Consider the following 22,363-nt stretch of genomic DNA (forward strand, 5'->3'; position numbering starts at 1 on the left):
CTGACGCCGCCACGGCGTTCCCTCGGTGGTATCCGGGCTCCTCCCCGGCTGCCTTCTGCTTCAGGCAGCGGGGCCGATCCCCCGCAAGCTCTCCCTCGCGGTCAGGACCCCCGCTGCTGCTCCTGAGTCCCCCAGCGTGTTGCCAACGATCCCGGGGTCCTCAGCCGGCAGGGAAGGCGTCCCTGCCGGAGCCTGCAGCTTCCTGCAGCCAGCCTTACCTTTTCTGTTCCCCTGCTTCAGTCGTAATGGCCGGGAGCCGTTCCAGCAGCCTGCCATCTCTCCAGCTTCAGGGCAGGGCTGCCCCGATGTTCGTCTGCTTCTCCATGGCTCCTCCACGTGGCTGGGAACGCCACCAGCTTCCAGCACCAGCTCTCCAGTTTCCTAGGGCGCGAGCGCGCGCCTCTCATCTGTTCTTCAAGGGCCAGCCAGGTGTGGCCCCTGCTGGCTCCTCCCTGGGCGTTGTCCACTCAGCTCTACAAAGGGATTCAGCGTCCAGTCTGTCTTTGCCTTCGCAAGGAGTTGGTCACTCCTGAGGCCCTCGTTCCAGGAGCTGCCTTGAGTTCCAGCCTTCTGCAAGGTCTAAGTGTTCTTTGTTTTCCGTCAGAGCTTCTTGTCCAGTTGTTCCAGTCCTGATGTTTCCAGCTGTTCCAGTCCTGATGTTTCCAGTTGTTCCAGTCCTGATGTTACCAGTTGTTCCAGTCCTGATGTCTTCAGTTGTTCCGGTCCTGATGTTCGCTTGTTCCTGTTCCTGCCTTGAGGTCCGATTCCTATCCGGTATCCATGATCCAGTCCAGATATTACAAGCCTTGTACCTTGATCCTGAAACTCGCCTGAAAGCTAAGTACCTTGCCCTTGAACCTCTTGAAAGCCAGCACCTTGATCCTGTGTCCTCCAATGTCCTGGTAACTCGCGGCAAGCCACGCCGTGGTCTGTGACAGCCCTCGGGGCGGGCTGATTAGGGCCATCTGTGACGCAAGCCATCTACCTCGTTTCTAAGTCTCTGAGAAGTCCTTATTCCTGACCCTGTCTCCTGCCTTGGCTGCCGGTGTGCAGCAAATCCTGCTTTGGCTGCCGGTGTGCAGCAAACCAGCTTCTTCCCTGTTACCTAGATGTCGGTGCCAGATCCAGTTCCTGATCCAGTCCCATATGTTCTGTCCTTCGTCTTTGTCTGGCTCCTGAGCCTTCTGGCCTGTTGGGCCCAGGAGTGGCCAACAGGTGGGATTCGTCCCTGTGCTTTGGAGCTTCCCTTCCTGCCAGCCGTCAGGGCTTCGGATGTCAGTATCCCAGCATCGGAGTTCGCTTCGCCTGGTTCTCTCCTGCATTTTCCCATTCTCAGCGTGGTCCGTGACCTGCCCTCCAAGGCAGTGTTGGGGATGCGTGGGACAGGGTGGCCCGTGTCTCAGTCCCAGGAGTGGTCTGAGCAGGGTACCCTGAGGGACTGTGCTCATGTCTTCCTTCAGTCCTTGTTCCTGAGTCTACACCTGCACCTTCAGTACCTTGCTTCTGAACCTACCTCAGCATCTTCAGTACCTCGCCTTTGAATCTACCTCTACACCTTTAGTACCTTGCTCCTGAGTCTACGTCAGCACACCCAGTATTTTGTCTATGAGTCTTCATCAGCACGTCCAGTACCTGTGCCTGAGTCTACGTCTGCACTCCCAGTACCCTGTTCCTGAGTCTCGTCAGAATCTATGTTCCAGTCTTCACTGTCCTGGCCTCTGTCCGGCCTGCCGCTTCGTGCCGTACCCTGCGGCAGGTCCGAAAGGGCTGGGAACGGTCGGAGGACTGTTCACAAGACCAACATTGCGTTGTTGGGTCTTCCGAAGCGTGCAGGTCCGGAGGAGGGCCTGTCGCCTGGTCGTCACTCCAGTCTTGCTTCCGTCCTACCCATGCTCGGGCATGCCACGCCTCCCGCGGCCCTCTTCGGAATCCTCTGGGGTCGAGCCGCGGCCCAAGGACACGCCTCTCTCAGGAAGTGGGATCGCTCTCCGAGCGCTCCGCAACAGGACTTTGATAGTTAGCAAATGCAAATAAATAAAATAGATTAATCTGTCTTCTGGGTATAATAGGGCATCATGCCCATAAATGGCCTGTTTGTCCACAATATAAACAGACTTCTCTACTGTCAAAAACTGTTCTCATGGGTTCTGGGGTAGGTTCAGATGTTCCTGTAGTCTGTTCACTTCCTTGGCTGTTAGGGTTTTCCTCTTTGTGTGCTGATCCATAATATGTCTTCCAATTTTGATACATAGCAAGATTAGAACTTCAAAGTTCTTGAAATATTTAGATATTTTATTTAAAAATAACTTCAAACTATTTTTCACAATGTCTATGGAAATTACTCAGAAAGTTAGAAAGTTAACAGATTCTTTAAGAAGCATTTCCTTCAGCTAGCAAGCTTTGAACATAAATATGATTTTTTTTTCTGCCACAGAGATATGGCTATGGGGGATGGGTCCAGCTGCACCACCATTGTAAGGTATGCAACTTCTGATTCTCTAAGGCATTTGCCACTTGTCAACTGTCTGTCTTTTAAGAAAGATACTGATCATAAGATTGATGATCAATGGTTCATAATTATTTCTGTTAAGAAACATCACTGTGTGTAATAGAAAGTTATTGGACTTATCAAGTACTGGTCTTTCACTGTAGAGCTTTCTAATTCTGTTACAGGATTATAACATTAAGCCATCCAGATGGTCATGATTAGTCTATGATTTCTTCACTCTACTCAAACTTATTACCTTAGCACTCATTATTGCACACCCTAGTCTAACACTGAAAACATTTTTATACAGACAAAAAACAAATTGCATTTAGATAACAAATATAATCTACTGTGCCCATTAATAGATTAGCCTACCTTTTCATATGCTGCATCTTGGTTTCTAGATATGATTAACAAACATGATGCACACTTATAATACAGTATCTAATATTTAATAAGTTGTCAATCATGTAGCAAGGAAATATACTGCATTTATGATAAATCTTAAAATAGAAAATACAGCCTACATTGCTCAGTTTTGTAGTTTGTTGGAACACAGGAAATGGTTTCCATGGAAACAGCATGCATCCCTTGTGTAAGATATAAATGAGAAAACTTGGAAAAATAGGAAAGTCAGATCTTGGTTAGAATTTGCTCTTCTTATTGTTATTTAAAATCTAAAGACCTGTGATTTCCAGAGAATGTTTTTCTTATTTTTACTTTTGCTTGGCGTTACAAATATTAATATTTCATTTCAGATCGTAGCGTTTCATGAAATACTGGGTTTTATTCAAGGAGGACCTTTTACCCTACTGTGCCTAGGGAAAAAGATTTAGAGGCCAATACTGAAAAGATTTTAATTTCCCACCCCACCAACCAGCAAAATTTACCCAGGTCACATTTTACCTAGATAAAAGGTAGCCAGATAAAAAGAGAGCATGGAGGATTTTTGGGAGCGTGGTTTACATTTATCTAGGTAGCTATGATATTCAGCGTGATCTGAAAACATTTAGCCAGGTAAAGTCTTGGTCTGGGAAATCATTGTCCAAAATTTACCTGGGTAAGTCCTGATCTAAAGTTACTGGCTAAAGTTAGCTAATGCCTGGGTAACCTTTTGCTCGCTTTATTGCTGAATATGGACCTCTTATTGAATAAGGACTCAAATATCTAGAGCACTAATAGGATTTCTTCCTTTTATATTATAGTATCACACAGAGTGGGATGGAGGTTCTGGAAGCCAAATTTAGGCTCTTAGGTAGAAAGCTGAAATTCAGAACCTCCAGGGTAGCATTTTCTGAAGTGATCCCTGTTCTATGCGCAGGTCCCAGAGACAGGCAGAGCTCCGGAGTCTCAATGCGTGGATAAGACGGTGGTGCAAGGCAGAGGGATTCAGTTTTGTAAGGAGCTGGGGAAGGGGGAGTCTTTTCCTAAGGGACAGGCTCCACCTTATCCAGAGTGGAACCGGGCAGCTGGCTCTAAACTTTAAAAAGGAGATAGAGCAGCTTTTAAACTATAACAAAGGGGAAAGCCAACAATCGCTCAGCAGCACATGGTTCGGAGAGAGGTATCTTCAAAGGATTCTAATGAAAACAAAGAATTAGGGCATCTCAACAGAGAGGTTCCAATAAAAGTAAAAGTAGTCCATGTGCCTAAAAGTAAAGTACCACCTGAGTTAAAAGATTCCAAATTATCCCTGTCAACTGATAAGCAGGTTGTTAATATAAACAAAAAAACATACTGTGAAATGTCTGTATGCCAATGCCAGAAATCTAAGAAGTAAGAAGGGAGAGTTAGAATGTATAGCATTAAATGAAGAGGTTGATAAGCTTGGCATCTCAAAGACCCGGTGGAAGGAAGATCCCCAGTGATAGTGTGGATCAAATTGGTGGAGGGTGGCGCTTTATGTTAAGGATGGCATAGAGTCCAACAGGATAAAGATCCTGCAGAAGACTAAATGCAAGTTATAATCTTTATGGCTAGAAATCCCATGTGCACTGGGGAAGTGTATAGTGATTGTTATGGTTAGTGTGATTTGGTGGATCCTTGGGTGCTGTGGGAGATGACCATGCCCACGGGGAGGAATCCCGTGAGGAGACACAGCACTAGGCTAGACTCATAATACACAAAACACAGTTAGTTCTTTATTAAACCACTTGAAGAGAACCACCAGAGGTGGCAGCAGTGAGGCAGTCTGGTAGTTGTCATCTCAGGAACCTTGGCAGGGGAAGCTCTTCACTCCTTGTTGGCGAAAGGAGGTCTCGCAGCACGATTCCCAGATGAGATAGACTTGAGAGTTAGGGTACTCACTAGCGGGCAGATTTTATAAAACTACACGCGCACGTACTTTTGTTCGCGCACCAGGTGCAAACAAAAATACGCCGGATTTCAATAGATACGCGCATAGCCGCGTATCTGTTAAAATACGGGGTCGGCACACGCAAGGCTGCCCAAAATCGGCAGCCTGCGCGCGCCAAGCCGCACAGCCTGCCTCCGTTCCCTCCGAGGCCGCTCCAAAATCGGAGCGGCCTCGGAGGGAACTTTCCTTCCACTCCCCTGCACCTTCCCCTCCCTTCCCCTCCCTAACCCACCCCCCGGCCCTATCTAAACCCCCCTTACCTTTGTTGCACAGGCAGGCGTAACTTGCGCGCGCCGGGCCGGCCCCCGGCGCGCCATGGTCCGGTCCTGGGGCTGGTCTGGAGGCCGCGGCCATGCCCCCGGAACGCCCCCAACATGCCCCCAATGATGTGCTGCTGCAACACGCCCCCCCCGACATGCCCCCCGACACACCCCTGGCACGCCCCCCAGGAAAGCCTCGGGACTTACGTGCGTCCTGGGGCTTTGCGCGCACCGGCAGCCTATGCAAGATAGGCTCGGCGCGCGCAGGGGGGGTTTGGGGTAGGTTTTCGGGGGTTATGTGCCTAACCCTTTGAAAATCTACCCCTAGGTGTTTGCTGTTGGTATGCGATTCCACCAGGTATGTTGAAGAAGGTACAGGCACCGAGGCAGGGAAAGCAGGCCCTCGAGGAGTGACTACCTGTTCCCTGTAAGGCACCTGAAATTAAGCAGAGGGCTCCCGAGGAGCGGGTACCCAGGTTAACAGTTACCCCGAAGGGCAGAGAGAGAGCTTCCAGCAGCAGCACAGAAGCGGCAGAGTAACGTAGACTGGAGTAGGTCCAATCCGAGTCCTTGCTAACTCAAAGAGAGAATGGCAGGGAGGGTTTTAAATACCCCTCCTGGTATGAGGTCATCAAAGAGGCGGGTCCAGAGTCTCCCGCTCTGGGCCCTTTAAATCTTCCTGATGTGGCGTGCGCACGCACTAACAGGCCGCAGGGGGCAGAGCCTGAAGTCAGCGGCGTTCCTACCATGAGGCAAGGCCTGCAGGCCCAAAGAGGCAGCATGGCGCGCCACAGACGTCTCCAATGATCCGCAGCGGACTAGAGGAGCTGGCAGGAGAGGTGAGTACGGTCGGTCGTGGCTCTCGCAGCCGACGGGAATAACAGTACCCCCTCTTCAGGGCCCTCCTCCGGCCTGTAGGATGGTCTAGACACCAGTCTTCCTTCTCACTCAGAGAATCCAAGAACTTGTCTCCAACAGAGCATGGATGTTCGACCTTATGGAATGGTTCTGAGGCCTCCAGGAGGAAAGGGGGAGATGGGGGAAGACTTCTTCCAATACCCCCATGCTGTAAGAGAGCGTGCAGCCTCTGAATCTCCTGTTCCTTATAGTTTAATACGGATAAAAGGCCCTCCGTGATATGCTCACGTGTTCTCATGAAAGTCATATGTTTAGAAGTTCCATTTACTTGTAAATCTCTCATCTGATTAAAACCCGATCTCATGACGTTTTCCGGGGACAGGTCCGAGTTATTCTGAGGTGTTTGAGTCTGTTGATGAGAACAAGGTAGTATGGATATGGTGGTGGCCATAATTAGGGTTCGGTTTGAAAATGAAGATTCAGTACAGGTCACTGCGCATCGCGAAGCCCATCGAATTTGGTTCGGCCTGGACCAATTGAATTGTGGTTGATGTTTCCACAGCCATGGTAGTCCCAGAATTACCGAGTTTACAGAGGTAGGTACGATGAAGAAGGTGATAGTCTCGATGTGGTCTCTTCCTACTCTTAGCCGCAGCAGTTGTGTGACTTGCATAACCTCTCCGGAAAGGAACTCCCCATGAATAGAGGAGAGAAGTATAGGTGGGCTCACTGGGGAGACAAGGAGCCGATACTTGTCCACAAGATCTTGATGGATGAAGTTGCTTCCAGAACTGGAGTCCACCAAAGCCTGGATAGACACCCTTGAGGAGGCTAATTCAAGTGACGTGGGCAGCGTACACAGGGAGATGCCCGTAGCAAACCCAAGGGTGGTGACTTCAGTATTAAATTGAAATATTATTGTACAATGTGTTTGTTTAGCGGTAATTGTAATCTCCCATTAATACTGTGCTGCCAAATTTGTTAGCTTCCCCAATTTCTGTTAGCATTTCATCATCTGTCTGATCATTTTAGTTAGTATATCCCCAACTACAATGCAGGTTATACATTGCTGTACAATGTGTATAATTTTACCCCCATCCATGGTAGGCAATTTTCAAGAAGCCCTCTCATCTGGGTGAATCACCATTTACCAGGGTAAATGGTTTTGAAAATTACCCTCTAATAGGGTGGTTAAATAGGTGAGGTATAGTAAACTAAAACTGAACCCCAAAAAACTGAAGTGCTGTGGGTGAGTAGAGAAGATTATTCTGTTCTGGAGACCGATTTCATTCTCCATATTAGGAGCTACCACCCAGGAAAGAGATCTAGGCGTCATAGTGGATAACACATTGAAATCATCGGCTCAGTGTGCTGCGGCGATCAAAAAGACAAACAGAATGTTAGGAATTATTAGAAAGGGAATGGTGAATAAAATGGAAAATGTCATAATGCCTCTGTATCGCTTCATGGTGAGACCGCACTTTGAATACTGTGTACAGTTCTGGTCACCACATCTCAAAAAAGATATAGTTGCAATGGAGAAGGTGCAGAGAAGGGCAACCAAAATGAGATAGGGGATGGAACAGCTCCCCTATGAGGAAAGACTAAAGAGGTTAGGACTGATGAGCTTGGAGAAGAGACTGCTGAGGGGGGATATGATAGATGTGTTTAAAATCATGAGAGGTCTAGAACAGGTAAATGTGAATCAGTTATTTACTCTTTCAGATAATAGAAGGACTAGGGGGAACTCCATGAAGTTAGCATGTAGCACATTTAAATCTAATCAGAGAAAATTCTTTTTCACTCAACGCACAATTAAACTCTGGAATTTGTTGCCAGGGATGTGGTTAGTGCAGTTAGTGTAGCTGGGTTTAAAAAAGGTTTGGATAAGTTCTTGGAGGAGAAGTCCATTACCCGCTATTAAGTTGACTTAGAAAATATCCACTGCTATTACTAGCATCAGTAGCATGGGATAGACTTAGTTTTTGGGTACTTGCCAGGTTCTTATGGCCTGGATTGGCCACTGTTGGAAACAGGATGCTGGGCTTGATGGACCCTTGGTCTGAACCAGTATGGCATGTTCTTATGGGACTGTTCTTCCTATCAGTTCACAGGTTTGTAGCCTTGTGGTAAGCTTAGATTTGAAATTAACAATTGATAACAAAAGATAGTTACATCAGATATATTCACAAATCAGCTGTTACTACAGTTCTCCATGCATTTATAGTACCATAGTGAATGGCGGAAGTTAAAGACCAAAATCCATCCAGTCTGCCCAGCAAATATTTTTGGTTAGTAGCAATTGCCACTCCATGCAGGTCTCCCCCAAACTTTCGGTTAAGGCTAGAAGCAACTCCTGCGCCATGCAGGTCACCCTCAAGCCTTCTGTTGAGGGTAGTAACAACTACCGCTCCATGCAGCTATCCCTGAGCCTTCAGTTTAAATGAGTGCTGAATGAAAAAAAAAATTAAATCTGCTACCAGTTAGTTTCTTGGAGTGCCCCTAGTACTATTTGAAAGGGTAAAATAACCGGTCCCTATTAACTTGTTTCACATCATTCATGATTTTATAAACCTCTACATATTGCCTCTCACTTGTCTCTTTCAAACTGAAAAGTCCTCAACACCTAGCATTGTGTACATATATTCAGTGCTTTTTTTTTTTTTAAAGATGCCAGCATTCATATGCAGGATACAATTTTTTTTTCATTATTTGAGGACCATAGGGCAAATCTAGCAAATAGAGGAAAAAGATGCCGGTACTCAGTACTAGCAAGCAGCCCCTGAAAAGAAAGCCCTGATATAGTTAGGATTATTTTTCTCTATGTGCATTACTTTGCACTTGTCTAGTCTCTTAGTCTCACAAAGTCCTCCTGCGAGTCCTCACAATCCACTGCAATTTTAACAACTTTGAATAATTTGGTGTCAAATGCAAATTTAATTCCTTACTTATTGCTCCCTTTTCTAGATGATTAATGAATAAATTAACAATACTGGCCCCAGTACATCCCCCCTACAAAGGCAAGACAGAGAAAGAAAGAGAAGATGCCCATCACGGTTATGTACTATCAAGCCTTATCAAATCATGGATAATTATTTACCTTGGAGATAGTCGTTGTAGATAAGGGTGCCAAACATTAATAAATTGGAACTTGCTTTTAAACAATCATGTCGTACGTTCATTTTCTATTTGCATTAAGTTATGAAATGTATTCCTCCATAACCAAAAATTTGGAGGGTCCCTTTCACACCACTGCAAAAGAATGGCCGTCTTTACTATCAGACATGCTTTCCAGAGTAAAAGACAGTTGTCCTTCCCTTGAATCTGGAAGAAGTAGCTGATTGTCCCATCAAAAGCGATAAATATCTGCAAATATTTTTCCAAAAAGAGTGGATAGCAGGACAAACCCAAAAACAATGCCCCAAGGTACCCCTATCCAGCTGGCACTTACTACAATCCACAGCTCCGATTCCAAATAGAGTTAGCGTGCACAGCATCAAATGAATGTCAATAACTTCATTTGATGCTGTGCACGCTAACTCTCCAATCTTATTTTTTAGATTTCTGGCACTTTTTTCCTATTCATAACTCATTTATTAAAAACATAAAACTTGTCATACTGGGTCAGACCAAAAGTCCATCAAGCCCAACAGTGATCAATCCAGGTCACAAGTATCTAGCAAGATCCCAAGGGGTAGATAGATTCCATGATGCTTATCCCAGGGATAAGCAGTAAATTTCTGCAACTCCACCTTAATAATAATTTATGGACTTTTCATCCAGGAACTTGTCCAAACTTTTTTTTAAATGCAGCTACACTAATAGCTTTCACCACATCCTCTGGCAATGAATCCCAGAGCTTAATTATGCATTGAGTAAAAAAATATTTTCTCTTATTAGTTTTAAATGTATCGTAACTTCATTGTGTCTTTGTACTTTTTAAAAGAGTAAAGAACCAATTAACATTTACTCATTCAACTCTACTCATTATTTTATAGACCTATTATTAACAATTGATTAAAGTAAATTGGAATCATTCATTTTTTTCTGTTCCTCATTTAAATCCAGCTGAGCTACATTTTTTTCCACATCCTGTTATTGATCTGATGCTAGGAATGCAATCTGTTAGTAATCTGTTAAGAAAGCTGGGAGTGAGCAGTCTATAATAAATCTGCTGTTAGATGGGAGGATCAATCTGTATGAATGGCTCCTAAGAAGGAGGAGTCAGTGATCTTGTAGTGTCTCAGATATCATTTTGCTAAGGAGTAGCAATCTGTAATGAATCTGAAATAGTTGTGGGTGGATCCCTGGACCAGTGGCAGATGACCACACCCCCAGGAGGATATCCCGAGAGGGACCACCGGCTAGGCTTGAGTATGGAGACAGACACACATTAGTTCTTTTATTAAACAGGTTTTAGAAACCACCAGAGGTGGCAGTAGTGAGCTGATATGCCCGGCAGGGCTGTAATCCCTCAGGTACTGGAACCACGATCCAGGATGGCTGAGCTGTTGAGAAACTGTAGAAAGTGAGTAGGTAGAGTAGACAAGGTTCATGAACAGAACTAGATGACAAAACTCACATAAGGTCTCAAGGAAGCTCAGGAGCTGGAAAGGTTTAAGCCCTCGAGGAGTGAGTACCTGGTTCCAGGGAAAGCTCTGAGAGAGCGATGGTAACTCACAATTGTTTGTAGCAGCAGTAGCTTCCAGGCAGTAGAGAATCTTCAGAGTGTCCAGGAACATGGGCCCTCGAGGAGCGAGTACCGGTTCCTATCTGAAAGTAAAGAAAAGAGCGAGGCCCCCGAGGAGCAGGTACCTCTGGTAAGTCCAAGGAGGCAGAGTACCTTGGAGGACTCCTAACCGGATCCAAATCCTCTCCTTGCTAACTCAGTTAGATAGTGAATTAGAGACCTTTAAATATTGGAAGCGGATGACGTCATCTCAGGGGGACGCCCCTGAGGTTCGCACCCTTGCTGGTACTTCAATCAGAGCGAGCACGCGCACACACCCTAGGTCTTCAGGCAACATGGCAGATCTGCAACGTCGAGCCAGTCCGGGGACGCCGGAGGGGGATGGCATGGAGACGCCGCGGCAGCCAGCTGTCCATCAGACCCGGAGGGAGTCGCCACAGAGGTAAAGAGGGCAGAGTGAGGGTGTCGAGCAGTGACGGTCGCAACACATCCTCTCTATCAGGATACTCTAATTTCCTTATTTTATATGTGCCTTTTGAAAATACCGCAATATGAATCATATACCCCTGAGTGACTATTACGTTTCTCCCATGATCTAGTTTAAAAACGTGTCTATCATCTTTTTAATTATGAGCACCAGCAGCCAGGTTCCATTCTGGTTAAGGTGAATCCCATTCTATTGGAATAGGCTCTCCCCTTCCCTAAATGTACTCCCGTTTTAATGAATCCAAAGCTCTCCTGTCTGCATCATCATCTTATCCATACATTGAGAGTCCAAAATTCAGCCTGCTTCTAGGGTCCTGCATGGGGAATTGGGAGAATTTCGAGAATGGAGGTTCAGGATTCCAGTACCCTACCTAGAAGTCTGCACAAGGTCTCTAGAACCTCCCTCCTATACCTTCCTATGTCATTGATATAGGAAGCTGGCTCTTCCATGACAGCTGACTCCTCCCGAGCACTCCCTAATATCTTATCTAGCTGTAAGCTCTAGGGATGTGAATTGTTTTTGAACGATTAAAATTATCGTCAGATAATTTTAAAATCGTTCTAAATCATTAGAGGGCACGATACAATACAAATGCCCCCGATTTATCGTCAGGGGCATTTGTATTGTATCGTTAAATAGGGCATGGGAATTATTTGGGGGAGGGCGGGAAAACTGGCACACCAAAACAACCCCTAAACCCACCCCGACCCTTTAAAACCAATTCCTTACCCTCCCCCACCCTCCCGAACCCCCCCAAAATGTTAAGTTACCTGGTGGTCCAGTGGGGGGGGGGGTCCCGGCGTGATCTCCCGCTCTCGAGTCATCGGCGCCATTTTGGCTGCCACTAATTAAAATGGCGCCGATGGCCCGATAAAAAAAACAACCCACCCGACCCTTTAAATCGACCCCCCTTAGCCTCCCCCACCCTCCCAACCCTTTTTTTTTTTAGGGAGGCCCGCGCCGCTAAAAAAAAAAACCCACCCGACCCTTTAAATCGACCCCCCTCCCGACCCCCCCAAAACCTTTTAAAATTACCTGGTGGTCCAGGGGGGCCTCGGGAGGCCTCGGGGAGAGATCCAGGGGGGCCTCGGGGAGAGGAGAGATCCAGGGGGGCCTCGGGGAGAGATTTCCCGTTCCCAGGCATCAGCTGTTCTAAAAATAAAAAATGGCGCCGATGCCCCTTTGCCCTTACCATGTGACAGGGTATCTGTGCCATTGGCCGGCCCCTGTCACATGGTAGGAGCACTGGATGGCCGGCGCCATCTTTAAAGATGGCGCCGGCCATCTTTACTCATCAGTATTATAGAGTATAGTATAATAGGGGCTGATGAGTAAAGATGGCCGGCGCCATCTTTAAAGATGGCGCCGGCCATCTTTACTCATCAGTATTATAGAGTATAGTATAATAGGGGCTGATGAGTAAAGATGGCACCGGCCATCCAGTGCTCCTACCATGTGACAGGGGCCGGCCAATGGCACGGATACCCTGTCACATGGTAAGGGCAAAGGGACATCGGTGCCATTTTTTTTTTTAGAACAGCTGATGCCTGGGAATGGGAAATCTCTCCCCGAGGCCCCCCTGGATCTCTCCCCAAGGCCCCCCTGGACCACCAGGTAATTTTAAAAGGTTTTGGGGGGGTCGATTTAAAGGGTCGGGTGGGTTTGTTTTTTTTTAGCAGCGTGGGCCTCCCTAAAAAAAAAAATTAGCGATGTGAATTGGAATCGGAAACGATTCCAATTCACATATCTTAACGATCAGATTCCCCCCCCCCCCCCCCCCAGCCGAATCTGATCGTTAAGACGATCTGGCACACGATTCACATCTCTAGTAAGCTCTGCTACCTCTACACAAGGCAGCCAAGTTGCCAAGTGATCTTCATGGCCAACAGCCACTAGTGCAACTTCTGTTACAATTTCCTAGATTCTTTACTTCTCACACTTCCTTATGTTCATTAGTAATTCACGGTAATGGAATACCGATTTGAATAAATTGATAGCTTTAATATCGCTTTATTTTTAGTATATTATTACATTCATTTATACATCCTCATGAATTGTTAGAACATGTCAAAAATATCTGATTTGGCTGCAAGAAAGAAATTCTTACACCAAGGCAGAGCAGAAATATATTCTGTTTTGCAGTGAGCTGATACATCATAGCTAGAACTGATGCAGAGCAACAGTTCGGCAATTGTGCTAACCTGACTCACAAACAGAAACATCAGTGACTTATTTAGCGCCTAGCTAATTTATTCTTATTGTGCAACATCAGGAAATTACAATTCGGCTTAAATGCATGACCTTGAAATAATTTCAGAGTTTTTGAAAGACTGACACTGCGAAAGCTCTATATGTAACATTGATTTACAAGAGACTGTGGGGAATACAGTGTTACTTTATATTTGTGTCATGCATTTCTTATATCCTGTTCCCCGTGTGCTCCTCTGGCTTGCATGTAAGCCCGAAGATTCAAGTCTAACACAGTACTATATCCCCAGTTAGTTTATGTGAAAACACATCATTGATTTTATCATCTAATTGTGACATTGCTTTCTTAAACATTTTTTCCCTGAGACAGCATTATAAAGGTTTATAAGTTCTCTCTTCAGGGCACTCATGCTGTTGGCTAAAATTACTATATCTTCTTTTCAATAGATTAGGAATGGGCAAACTTATGGGTCCAAGGGACACATTGAGAACCTGGTCAAGGTGGAGGGCAATGAGGTTTGTCTTCCCCCACTCTCTAAAGATCTGTGCTGAGAAGCAAAGGTTTGATAAAAATGGGGTGGTGACCTAATTTACAACCTGTGGATATCTCTTCCAGGTGGACATGATATGGTATTACCGCTGTGGGCCCGGAACCATCTTATTCCCACAGGCCGGAAGAAACCCTTCCACATGCTGTAGTTTGCCCATCTCTGTAATAGATGAAAGGGTTATGTCTGAATGTCAGAGGTGACCAACTCTGGTCCTCAAGAGCCACAAACAGGTCTGGTTTTCAGGATATCCATAATAAATATTCATGAAAGAGAGATTTTCATGCACTGCCTCCATTGTATGCAAATATATTTCATGCATGTTCCTGGTGGATATACTGAAATTCAGGCCTGTTTGTAGCGCTTGAGGACCAGAGTTGGCCACCCTTGGTCTATGTTGTTCATGGGCAGAATGCTTCAGAAATGTTGAGAAAAGTCTTTTCAAGTCATAGAAACCCTCATATTGGTAATTCAGCATAACACACATGGCCTATTTTTAAATGACAAAATCAGTTCCACTGTGGTTTCTAGTTTTCTTTCACCTAGTGCACAAACAATGCAATGAAATGTAGTGGGACTTGGAATAAAAATGCATTTGCATCTTTGAGAATAGGCAGGACACACAGGTCATTTGCCAAATCATTTTTGAGAGGCTTTGAAGGATTTTGCTAGAGCAATGACATTGTAAATTTGTAATTATACCTGCAGTATTCTCCTTTGGGTTCTCAAATGCAGCAGCAGCTAAGGGATTTTGGCAGTCAGCCAAAATGGAATATCAAGGTGCAGGAAAGGGGGTTCTTACAGTATTAATGATGGAAATCTATTTTTGTAACAAATTAAAAGTTAGAAAAGTTATAAACATATTGTACACCTAGGCAAAGATCTTTGGTAACTGGAGACAGGGTAGAAGGAGGGAGAAGGAGGGAGAAGGAGGGAGAAGGAGGGAGAAGGAGGTCTCTTGTGTTGCAGGCACAAAATCTGCCTGCTCAGAGGTATTGTTGCATTGTTTTAAGAAAATATGTAATGTGTTCATGTTTTCTAAGTACGCTGTGAATTAAAAACAGTACAACAGAATTGTCATGAAGTGTACATGATAATACATATAAGTATGCAGATTCTATGTTGAATGACTAGATTTTTCACCCATTCATGAATGAGATTTCTTCAATTTCTTCTAATAATATGGGCTTTATTCACTAAGGATATTTTTTCTGTTGTGTTACAATGCAAAAAATAATCTTTCTAGAATAAGACGCATAGACTGATACATCTGTTGTGCTCAGACTTGTGGACCCTTGGCCAACGAGAGAATGGTATACCTTTCGGAGGGTCCGTAGGCTCTCTCGTCGGGTGGTGAGGCAGAACAGGAGGCGGGACCAGCTGACCCTTGGCACTGGAGGCTGAGGCGAACATGGAGGCAATGAAGAGACGAGATGAGGTGCTGTGTCTTCACCACTGGTGGCCTGCGGTCCCCCCGGGAGGAGCCCGTAGAGACCAGACTGCTGGGACTTAGGTGGACCTAGGGAGGTCAGAGCAATGGTGCAAAGGCCAACTGGAGCTTCGCCCTGGAAGCCCACGGTCCCCCCAGGAGGAGCCCGTAGGGACCCGGGCCGCTGGGACTTAGGTGGGCCCTTGGAGACGGAGTCTTGAAGGAGTACTAGGTCGAGTGCCAGAGGGTCGTCGCTCACCAGTCCGAAGTCGTGCACCAGAGAATCACCGCTTGCCAATCCGAAGTGAGGAACCAGAGAATCACCGTAAGCCAATCCGAAGTCAGGAACCAGGAACACCAAGACGGAACAGGAACCAGAGTCTAAGCGCAGGGAACTCACCGAAGCAAGCAGACTAGACAGCGAGGAAGGAACCGCCACGGCCGCGGAACACAACAACATCCACCTTTGATACTGGAATCTGTAGGGGATCCTCAGCTCCTAAAAGTGTAAAAAGGAAGGAAGGTTACATGTTATTGTGCATTGAACTAATGCAGAGTTATTTAAAATAAGATGATGTTAAAATGATTTCTTCCTTCTCTGTTTTGCACATACTACTTATGATTGGACAAGAAGTTTGAGTTGATGTCATAAGACATACCTTGTTTCTCTCTTTCTCTGTTTGCGGCTTTCAGGTTTCACTTTCTGGTCCGCCCAGCAACTGTGCTACAGCTACTAAAGTGATTAGGTTTTGTTTTGTCCCCAGCAGTGGGTACATGTTTGTATCTGTACATATTGTAGTTTAACTGGGTTTAGTGCAGTCCTCCCTTCTGAGGATTCTTAATACTGAAACACTTTTTGTAACCCATGCTAAAAGTCTATGAGCCTTTGCCTTTAAGAGGAGCCTTTGCCCTTAAGAGAAGATCCCTCCCCCATCCACTTTCTCTCACTATCTGAAGAGCTTGAATGCCCCTCAATCTAACTTGAGTCTTCCTAGGTGCCTTATAGGCTCAAGGGACTGCCCTTCATGCTCCCCCTGTGTCACATGGTTCTTAGGCTCACTGCCATTGGACCTTGCCCCCCTGCCCCCAGCTTGTGGAGGCGTTTCCTTTAGCAGCTCTCGATGAGAGTTCAGTTCACCCCTTGCGTGCTTCTGAGCCAGCAGCGCTCTGTAAAACCTTCTCTCTTACTGCCTTCGTCTGAAGACTAAATCAGCCTCATATCCCTCATGCTTCCTACCTCTACCATAAACTAACTCCTGCAACATAAGAGACCTCCTTCTTCCTCCTGCTACCCTGTCTCCAGTTACCAAAGATCTTTGCCTAGAAGCTCACATTTGAAATGCAACAATTGTAAGTAGAATTTACCTGTACAATAAAAAATTTCAAACTTAAAGAATCTTTGTTTTGAGGACTGATTGGAGAAAAAGTTTAGCTGCCTGAATAGGAAAAAGCACGGACGTTTACCTGATTCAGAACAGGTTTAGCTGTTTTGCATGGATGTTTTATTTCTCAAATAAATACTAAACATTTCTTTTTGGAACTTATTAAGTGGCATATGGATTCTTTCTTCTGGCCCACTTTCTTTCAGCACAGCTCCAACACTGAGTTATGGGCCCAGACACCAAGTAAGTAGCTATTTTTTTTAAACTGTAACAAGTCTTAAGCACAGAATGTGTTTTAGCCATGCCAGAAAGTTCTATAAGAATTAGATTTATTTTTGCAACATGGCTCAAGCTAAAGTAGAAGACCTTGTGATGCTACAAGATGGAAAATTCTATCCTGCATGGTCTACTAAGATGTGAGACCTCTTCAGCAAAATGGACATTATGGATGCATTTGAACAAGACTGCCTAGCTGAGAGAGAAGCCAAGCATCAGTGGAAAAGACATGAAGCCAAGCTTAAAACAGATATTAGGGATGTGAATCGTTTTTGAACGATTAAAATTATCGTCAGATCATTTTAAAATCGTCCAAAATCGTTTGAGTGCACAATACAATACAAATGCCCCCGATTTATCGTCAGGGGGCATTTGTATGACATAGTGAGGGCAAAGGTAGCGCCGGCGCCATTTTGAAGATTGGCAATACGGCCCGCATGCAGGAGGTCGCTCCCGGACCCCCACTGGACTTTTGGCAAGTCATGTGGGGGTCAGGAGGCCCCCCCAAGCTGGCCAAAAGTCCCTGGGGGTCCAGCAGGGGTCCGGGGGCAATCTCCTGCACGCGTGACGTCGGGAGCCAGGAACCAAAATGGCGCTGGTGCTACCTTTACCCTGTCACATGATAAGGGCAAAGGGCCACAGCACCATTTCTCAACGTAGCCGTGGCCAGAGAGAGAGGGAGATCGCGTCGGGAGCCCCCCACTGGACCCCAGGTAATTTAAAACATTTTGGGGGGGTTTGGGAGGGTGAGGGATTTGTTTTAAAGGTTCAGGGTGGGTTTTAGGGTTTTTTTTGTGTGCCGGTTTTCCCGCCTCCCCCGATTTACGATTTTTAACGATTTTTTAAAAATAAAAAACACGATGATCAGATTTCCCTCCCCCCCCAGCCAAAATCAATCGTTAAGACGATCGATCACACGATTCACACCCCTAACAGATATCCTGCACACAAGTGATTACATCTTAAAGCTAATTGCAGATCTGCCTGCAAGGAAAGAGATATGGCAAACATTTAAGGAAACATTTATTTATTCATTTATTTAAAACTTTTCTAGACCGACATTCGTTGGGAACATCACATCGGTTTACAAGGAGCAAGAAATGCAGCGAATGTGCTTTACAATGAACTGGTAACAACAATACATAACGAAGGGCAGGTAGTTTATGAAACAGGAACTTCAACTTGAGAAACTGAAACTTAGGTGTCTACGGTTTCCATGTTGATAATTTTCCAAAGATTGTTAAGTACAAAGCTAACAGAAGGGGAGAATCTGTCCTCACATGTGTCAGATCTCATATCAATGCAAAGGACTCTTTAAAAAAATTATGTTAATTTGACAGATGGGCTTGTAAAGGAATTTATTCTCCACTACTACCTGAGAGTGTTGCAAGCACTATTGGATTACTTAGACTGCAACTTGAGATGTCTCTTCAAACACACAGTCAGCTTCAAGAGCAGAAAAGGTCAGAAAAAACCTCAAAATATCTTTAAAGCAGAAATAACAGATGTAATCTGTTATCGATGTAAGAAGAAAGGTCATGTGAAAAGGCATTGCAAATTAAACAAAGACTTTGTTAAAACTGCTTCTACAAGCAGAAACCCAAAATTCTTGGAAGAAGAGAAGGGGGAGGGGAAGCCTCAAAACTGAGGTAAGACAGGAAAACAAATCAAAAAGAAAGTGTCAGTAATGACTTTGGCAGACAAATGCTTGTTAAAGATAGCAAACAGCCAAATGAAGATAACAAGTTTTACTTCTACTTGTGCTTCATACCAATAAATGTGCAATGAAAGTGCATTCACTTGTTTAGACATATCCTACACAGCAGAGATTTGCCTAGCAGGTGGCAGATCTGTCACAGCCCTTGGAAAGGGAAAAATTCAGCTAAGATGCTTGATTGATGAGAAGGAGGTTAGAACTGTTGAGTTTATGAATGTATATTGGATGGCTGAACTAGATGGAAATTATCTAAGTCTTTGCTACATGATGCAAAGAGGTTGTGAGATCCAACTCAAGAGCAATGAATGTATAGTGGAGAGAGATGATGAGATTTTGCTAAAGGCAAAAAAAAAAAAAAAAAAATTAATGCAAATCTGCCCTTGCAGCCTGCAGAGAGGTGCAGTGCAATTAAGGCTTATTCACATGGAAACAGAAGGATCAATTTATGACACAGATGCTATGGGCATGTTAATTATGAATACCTAAACAAAGTCAGAAGAGAGGAACTTGCAGATGGACTTGATCTTTGGAACTGCAAAGATAATGAAAGCATGCCCTGTGAATACTGTGTAAGAGCAAAAGCAAAACAAAGCTCATTTCCTGTGCTGCAAACAAGATATCAAACAAACATGGGATCTGGTTTGTATACATGATTGTGGTCCTCTAGCAGTGAAAACAAAGAGTGGCAGGAGTTATTTTCTTATTTTTGGGGACTACTATTCAAGGTACACTAATACCTATCTGTTGTCAAGTAAAAATGAAGATTTTGAAAATTGTAAAAATTACTGTGCCTATGTTGAAAATAAATTTCAGAGGAAAATTAAAAGATTTAGAACTAACAATGGAGGGGAATTCTGCAGCAAAGTATGGAGTAATTTCTAAGAGAAACAGGTATCAAGCATGAAAAGACTATAAGCTATAGCCCTGAACAGAATGGACAAGCAGAAAGAAAGAATCAGAGCTTGATAAACATGCCTAGATGTCTACTGTTGGATGCACAGTTATCTGTTGCCTTTTGGGGTGAAGCAATTAGTGTTGCCACCTTTTTACAGCATCACCTGCCAAATAAGGGTGCAGATAAAACACCTTATGAGCTGTGGAATGGGCTAGTTTGGCTCATTTGAGAGTATTTGGCTGCAAAGCTCATGTGTACATTCCCAAAGAGAAGAGAAATAAACTGTAATGCAGGAGTGAATTGGGAATTGTGCTGGGATATGCAGTAGGAACTAAAAGTTTTAGAATCCTGGATCTCAAAATGAAAGAAGTAAAAACATGCAGTGTGGAATATTTTCATGAAAAAGAAAGTATGGACAAAGATGAATCACTAAGTCTTGGATCTGGAATAACAAAAACAAGATCCACAAGTAGCACATGACTATATCCAGTAAGAGCGCAAGAAGGGGCTACTGAACCAGAGACTGATGATGCTGACATGCAAGCAGAGGCATGCACAGCTGCCTGATAAGGACCTACATGAAGAATCAGAAATCAGTGTCGTCAGGCAGACAGGTCTGGCAACTGGGACAGCGAGGAAGCTGGAACGTTGTCAAGACAGATCCTATCGGTCCACGGACGTCTTAAATAGGACCCGGAAGGAGTGGCATCAAGAAGGAGGACCGGTAGGAGGTCCGACGTGGGTCCTTTAAAGAGAGAAGAGAGGTGCGGCCTCTCGCCTAGGGCAGGATCCTGGAGAGCGACACCCACATCGTGGAGAGAAGCCGGAGCAGAGTGCAGAACGGGCCCTGACGCCGAAGGCAGCTCCCCACTGCCAGAAGGACAGCCAGAGGCGGCCTCAGCCGCAGGGAAACGCCGGCAGCGGTCCTCAGCCGCGAAGAGGATGCTGGGGGTGGTGCTCCCTGCCACCAGAAAGAGCGGCTCCACGCCATGGAGGGAGTGGACCTCCTGGTGTCCTCTGGCCCGCATGAGAGTGGCGTCTGCGGCCTCCTGGCCGCGGAACAGGGAGAGAGCTCCAGCAATTCCCGCCACAACGGAAGCAGCCACAGTGGCGGTTCTATGCCGCAGCCCACGGCAGCGACGAAGGCAGATCCATATCGCGATGCGAGAGTGTCGGCGGCTTCCAGGCCGTGGAGCGGGCCGGAGAAAGAGGTGAGAGGCTACCCGCAGCTCTGGCTGCAGGTAGAATTGTAACAAAAAGTACACTATGTGAGAGATATTTGTGAGAAGGAACTGGTTAAACTGAAATATTACCCCATAGAGAAAATGATGGCAGATATATTAACTAAGCCTTTGTCCAGGGAACATTTCTTGACCCTGCATGACAAATTGGAACTAGAATAATAATGGAGGGCAAACACGAAGAGTTGCTGAGAAAGGGAATGTTGGGAACATCAACTCTTAAAAGTGTAAAAGGGAGTGAAATTTCTTATGTATGTTATGTATACATTGCAGGGCTTCCCAAACTTGTCCAGAGGACCTCAAAGCTAGTTGGGTTTTAAGGATTTCTCTGTTCAGAGTCTGGTTTCTTGGGCTTTCCATTTCAGTTTTGTCTGCATGTTTTCTCTTTCTAATTTGTAGTTTCTTATTCTGTGTTAGGTAAGGGTCAGTCTTTGTTCTGTGTGTATGACTGAGGTGCAATATTTCTGGCATTTAGCAGTCCGATATTTTCTATTACCCAAGTTGGTGGTATATTAGTGTTCTAGGGTCCTGTGTAATATTTGCATTACTGCTTTTTCCATATCTTTATTAAATATTTGATAAATCGATTATCCAAGAAGACTTAGTTAGAGATAAAATAGTGCTTTAGTCACAGCATTAGTAAAATTAACAGAGAAAATATTTTTACCAAATACGAAATAGGACTAAAGAACTAAATCAGACCACAATGGGGAGATAAATAAAATACAAGTAAAAGAGAACATATCACTGAAACCTTAATAGAATTACACTGGTTACCCATTGAACAAAGAATACAATACAAAACTTTATGCACCATTCATAAACTGATACACGACGAAAAAGCAGAGTGGCTGAACACAGCCCTCCGCTTACATACGCCACACAGAAACCTAAGGTCAGCAAACAAAGCACTACTAACTATACCATCAGTCAAAACAGCCAGATTAACACAAGTAAGGGACAGGGCCCTATCACTAGCAGGACCGATAATATGGAACACCATGCCGGTAGAAATCAGACTGGAAAGAGACATCAAAACATTCAGAAAAAATCTAAAAACATGGCTATTTAAGCAAGCATACCACAAAGAGAATCAAGAGTAGAACCCAGGGAACTGTTAGTTGCGGTCAAGCAAACGCCCACATAAACACACTCCTTCCTTCTTAAAGTGTGTCTTCTCTCCTATATTCTAATCTCCACCTTTATCTTAAACTTCAAAGAACTAAAGTTAAGTAACACCAAACTTTTAGCAGAGTTAGAAAATCTAGACATAATTTATAACACTCACCAAATAGTACTTATTATGATATAATGTTACAGTATTTTTGATGGCACCTGTTTAAGAGTTAGAATTCCAGACACTTTATGCAACATAGTTTTTGTGCCTTATTGTGAACCATTGTGATGGCACCCACTTAACGATGGTATAGAAAAGATTTTAAATTAAATAAATTAAATAAATAAACAAGAATATTAAAAAAAGAAAAATAGCTATTTACACAATTGGACTGTTGTGTTCCACGGTCGT

General features: G+C 44.7%; 1 protein-coding gene across 4 annotated transcripts in view; it reads left to right on the plus strand.

The window, feature by feature from the left end:
• The window catches only part of ACMSD (aminocarboxymuconate semialdehyde decarboxylase), a 115,347-nt gene that overhangs the window by 8,361 nt on the left and 84,623 nt on the right, over positions 1–22,363 (plus strand). For 3 of the 4 annotated variants that reach the window (XM_029605366.1, XM_029605368.1, XM_029605365.1), the window contains exon 2: positions 2,435–2,479. The exons of the other annotated variant lie outside the window; for it this stretch is intronic. In XM_029605366.1, the coding sequence (XP_029461226.1) occupies positions 2,435–2,479 (45 nt within the window). The remainder of the gene's footprint in view (positions 1–2,434; positions 2,480–22,363) is intronic. 4 annotated transcript variants of the gene reach the window in all.

The sequence above is a fragment of the Rhinatrema bivittatum genome, chromosome 6, assembly GCF_901001135.1.
Source record: "Rhinatrema bivittatum chromosome 6, aRhiBiv1.1, whole genome shotgun sequence".
NCBI classification, from domain to species: Eukaryota; Metazoa; Chordata; class Amphibia; order Gymnophiona; family Rhinatrematidae; genus Rhinatrema; species Rhinatrema bivittatum.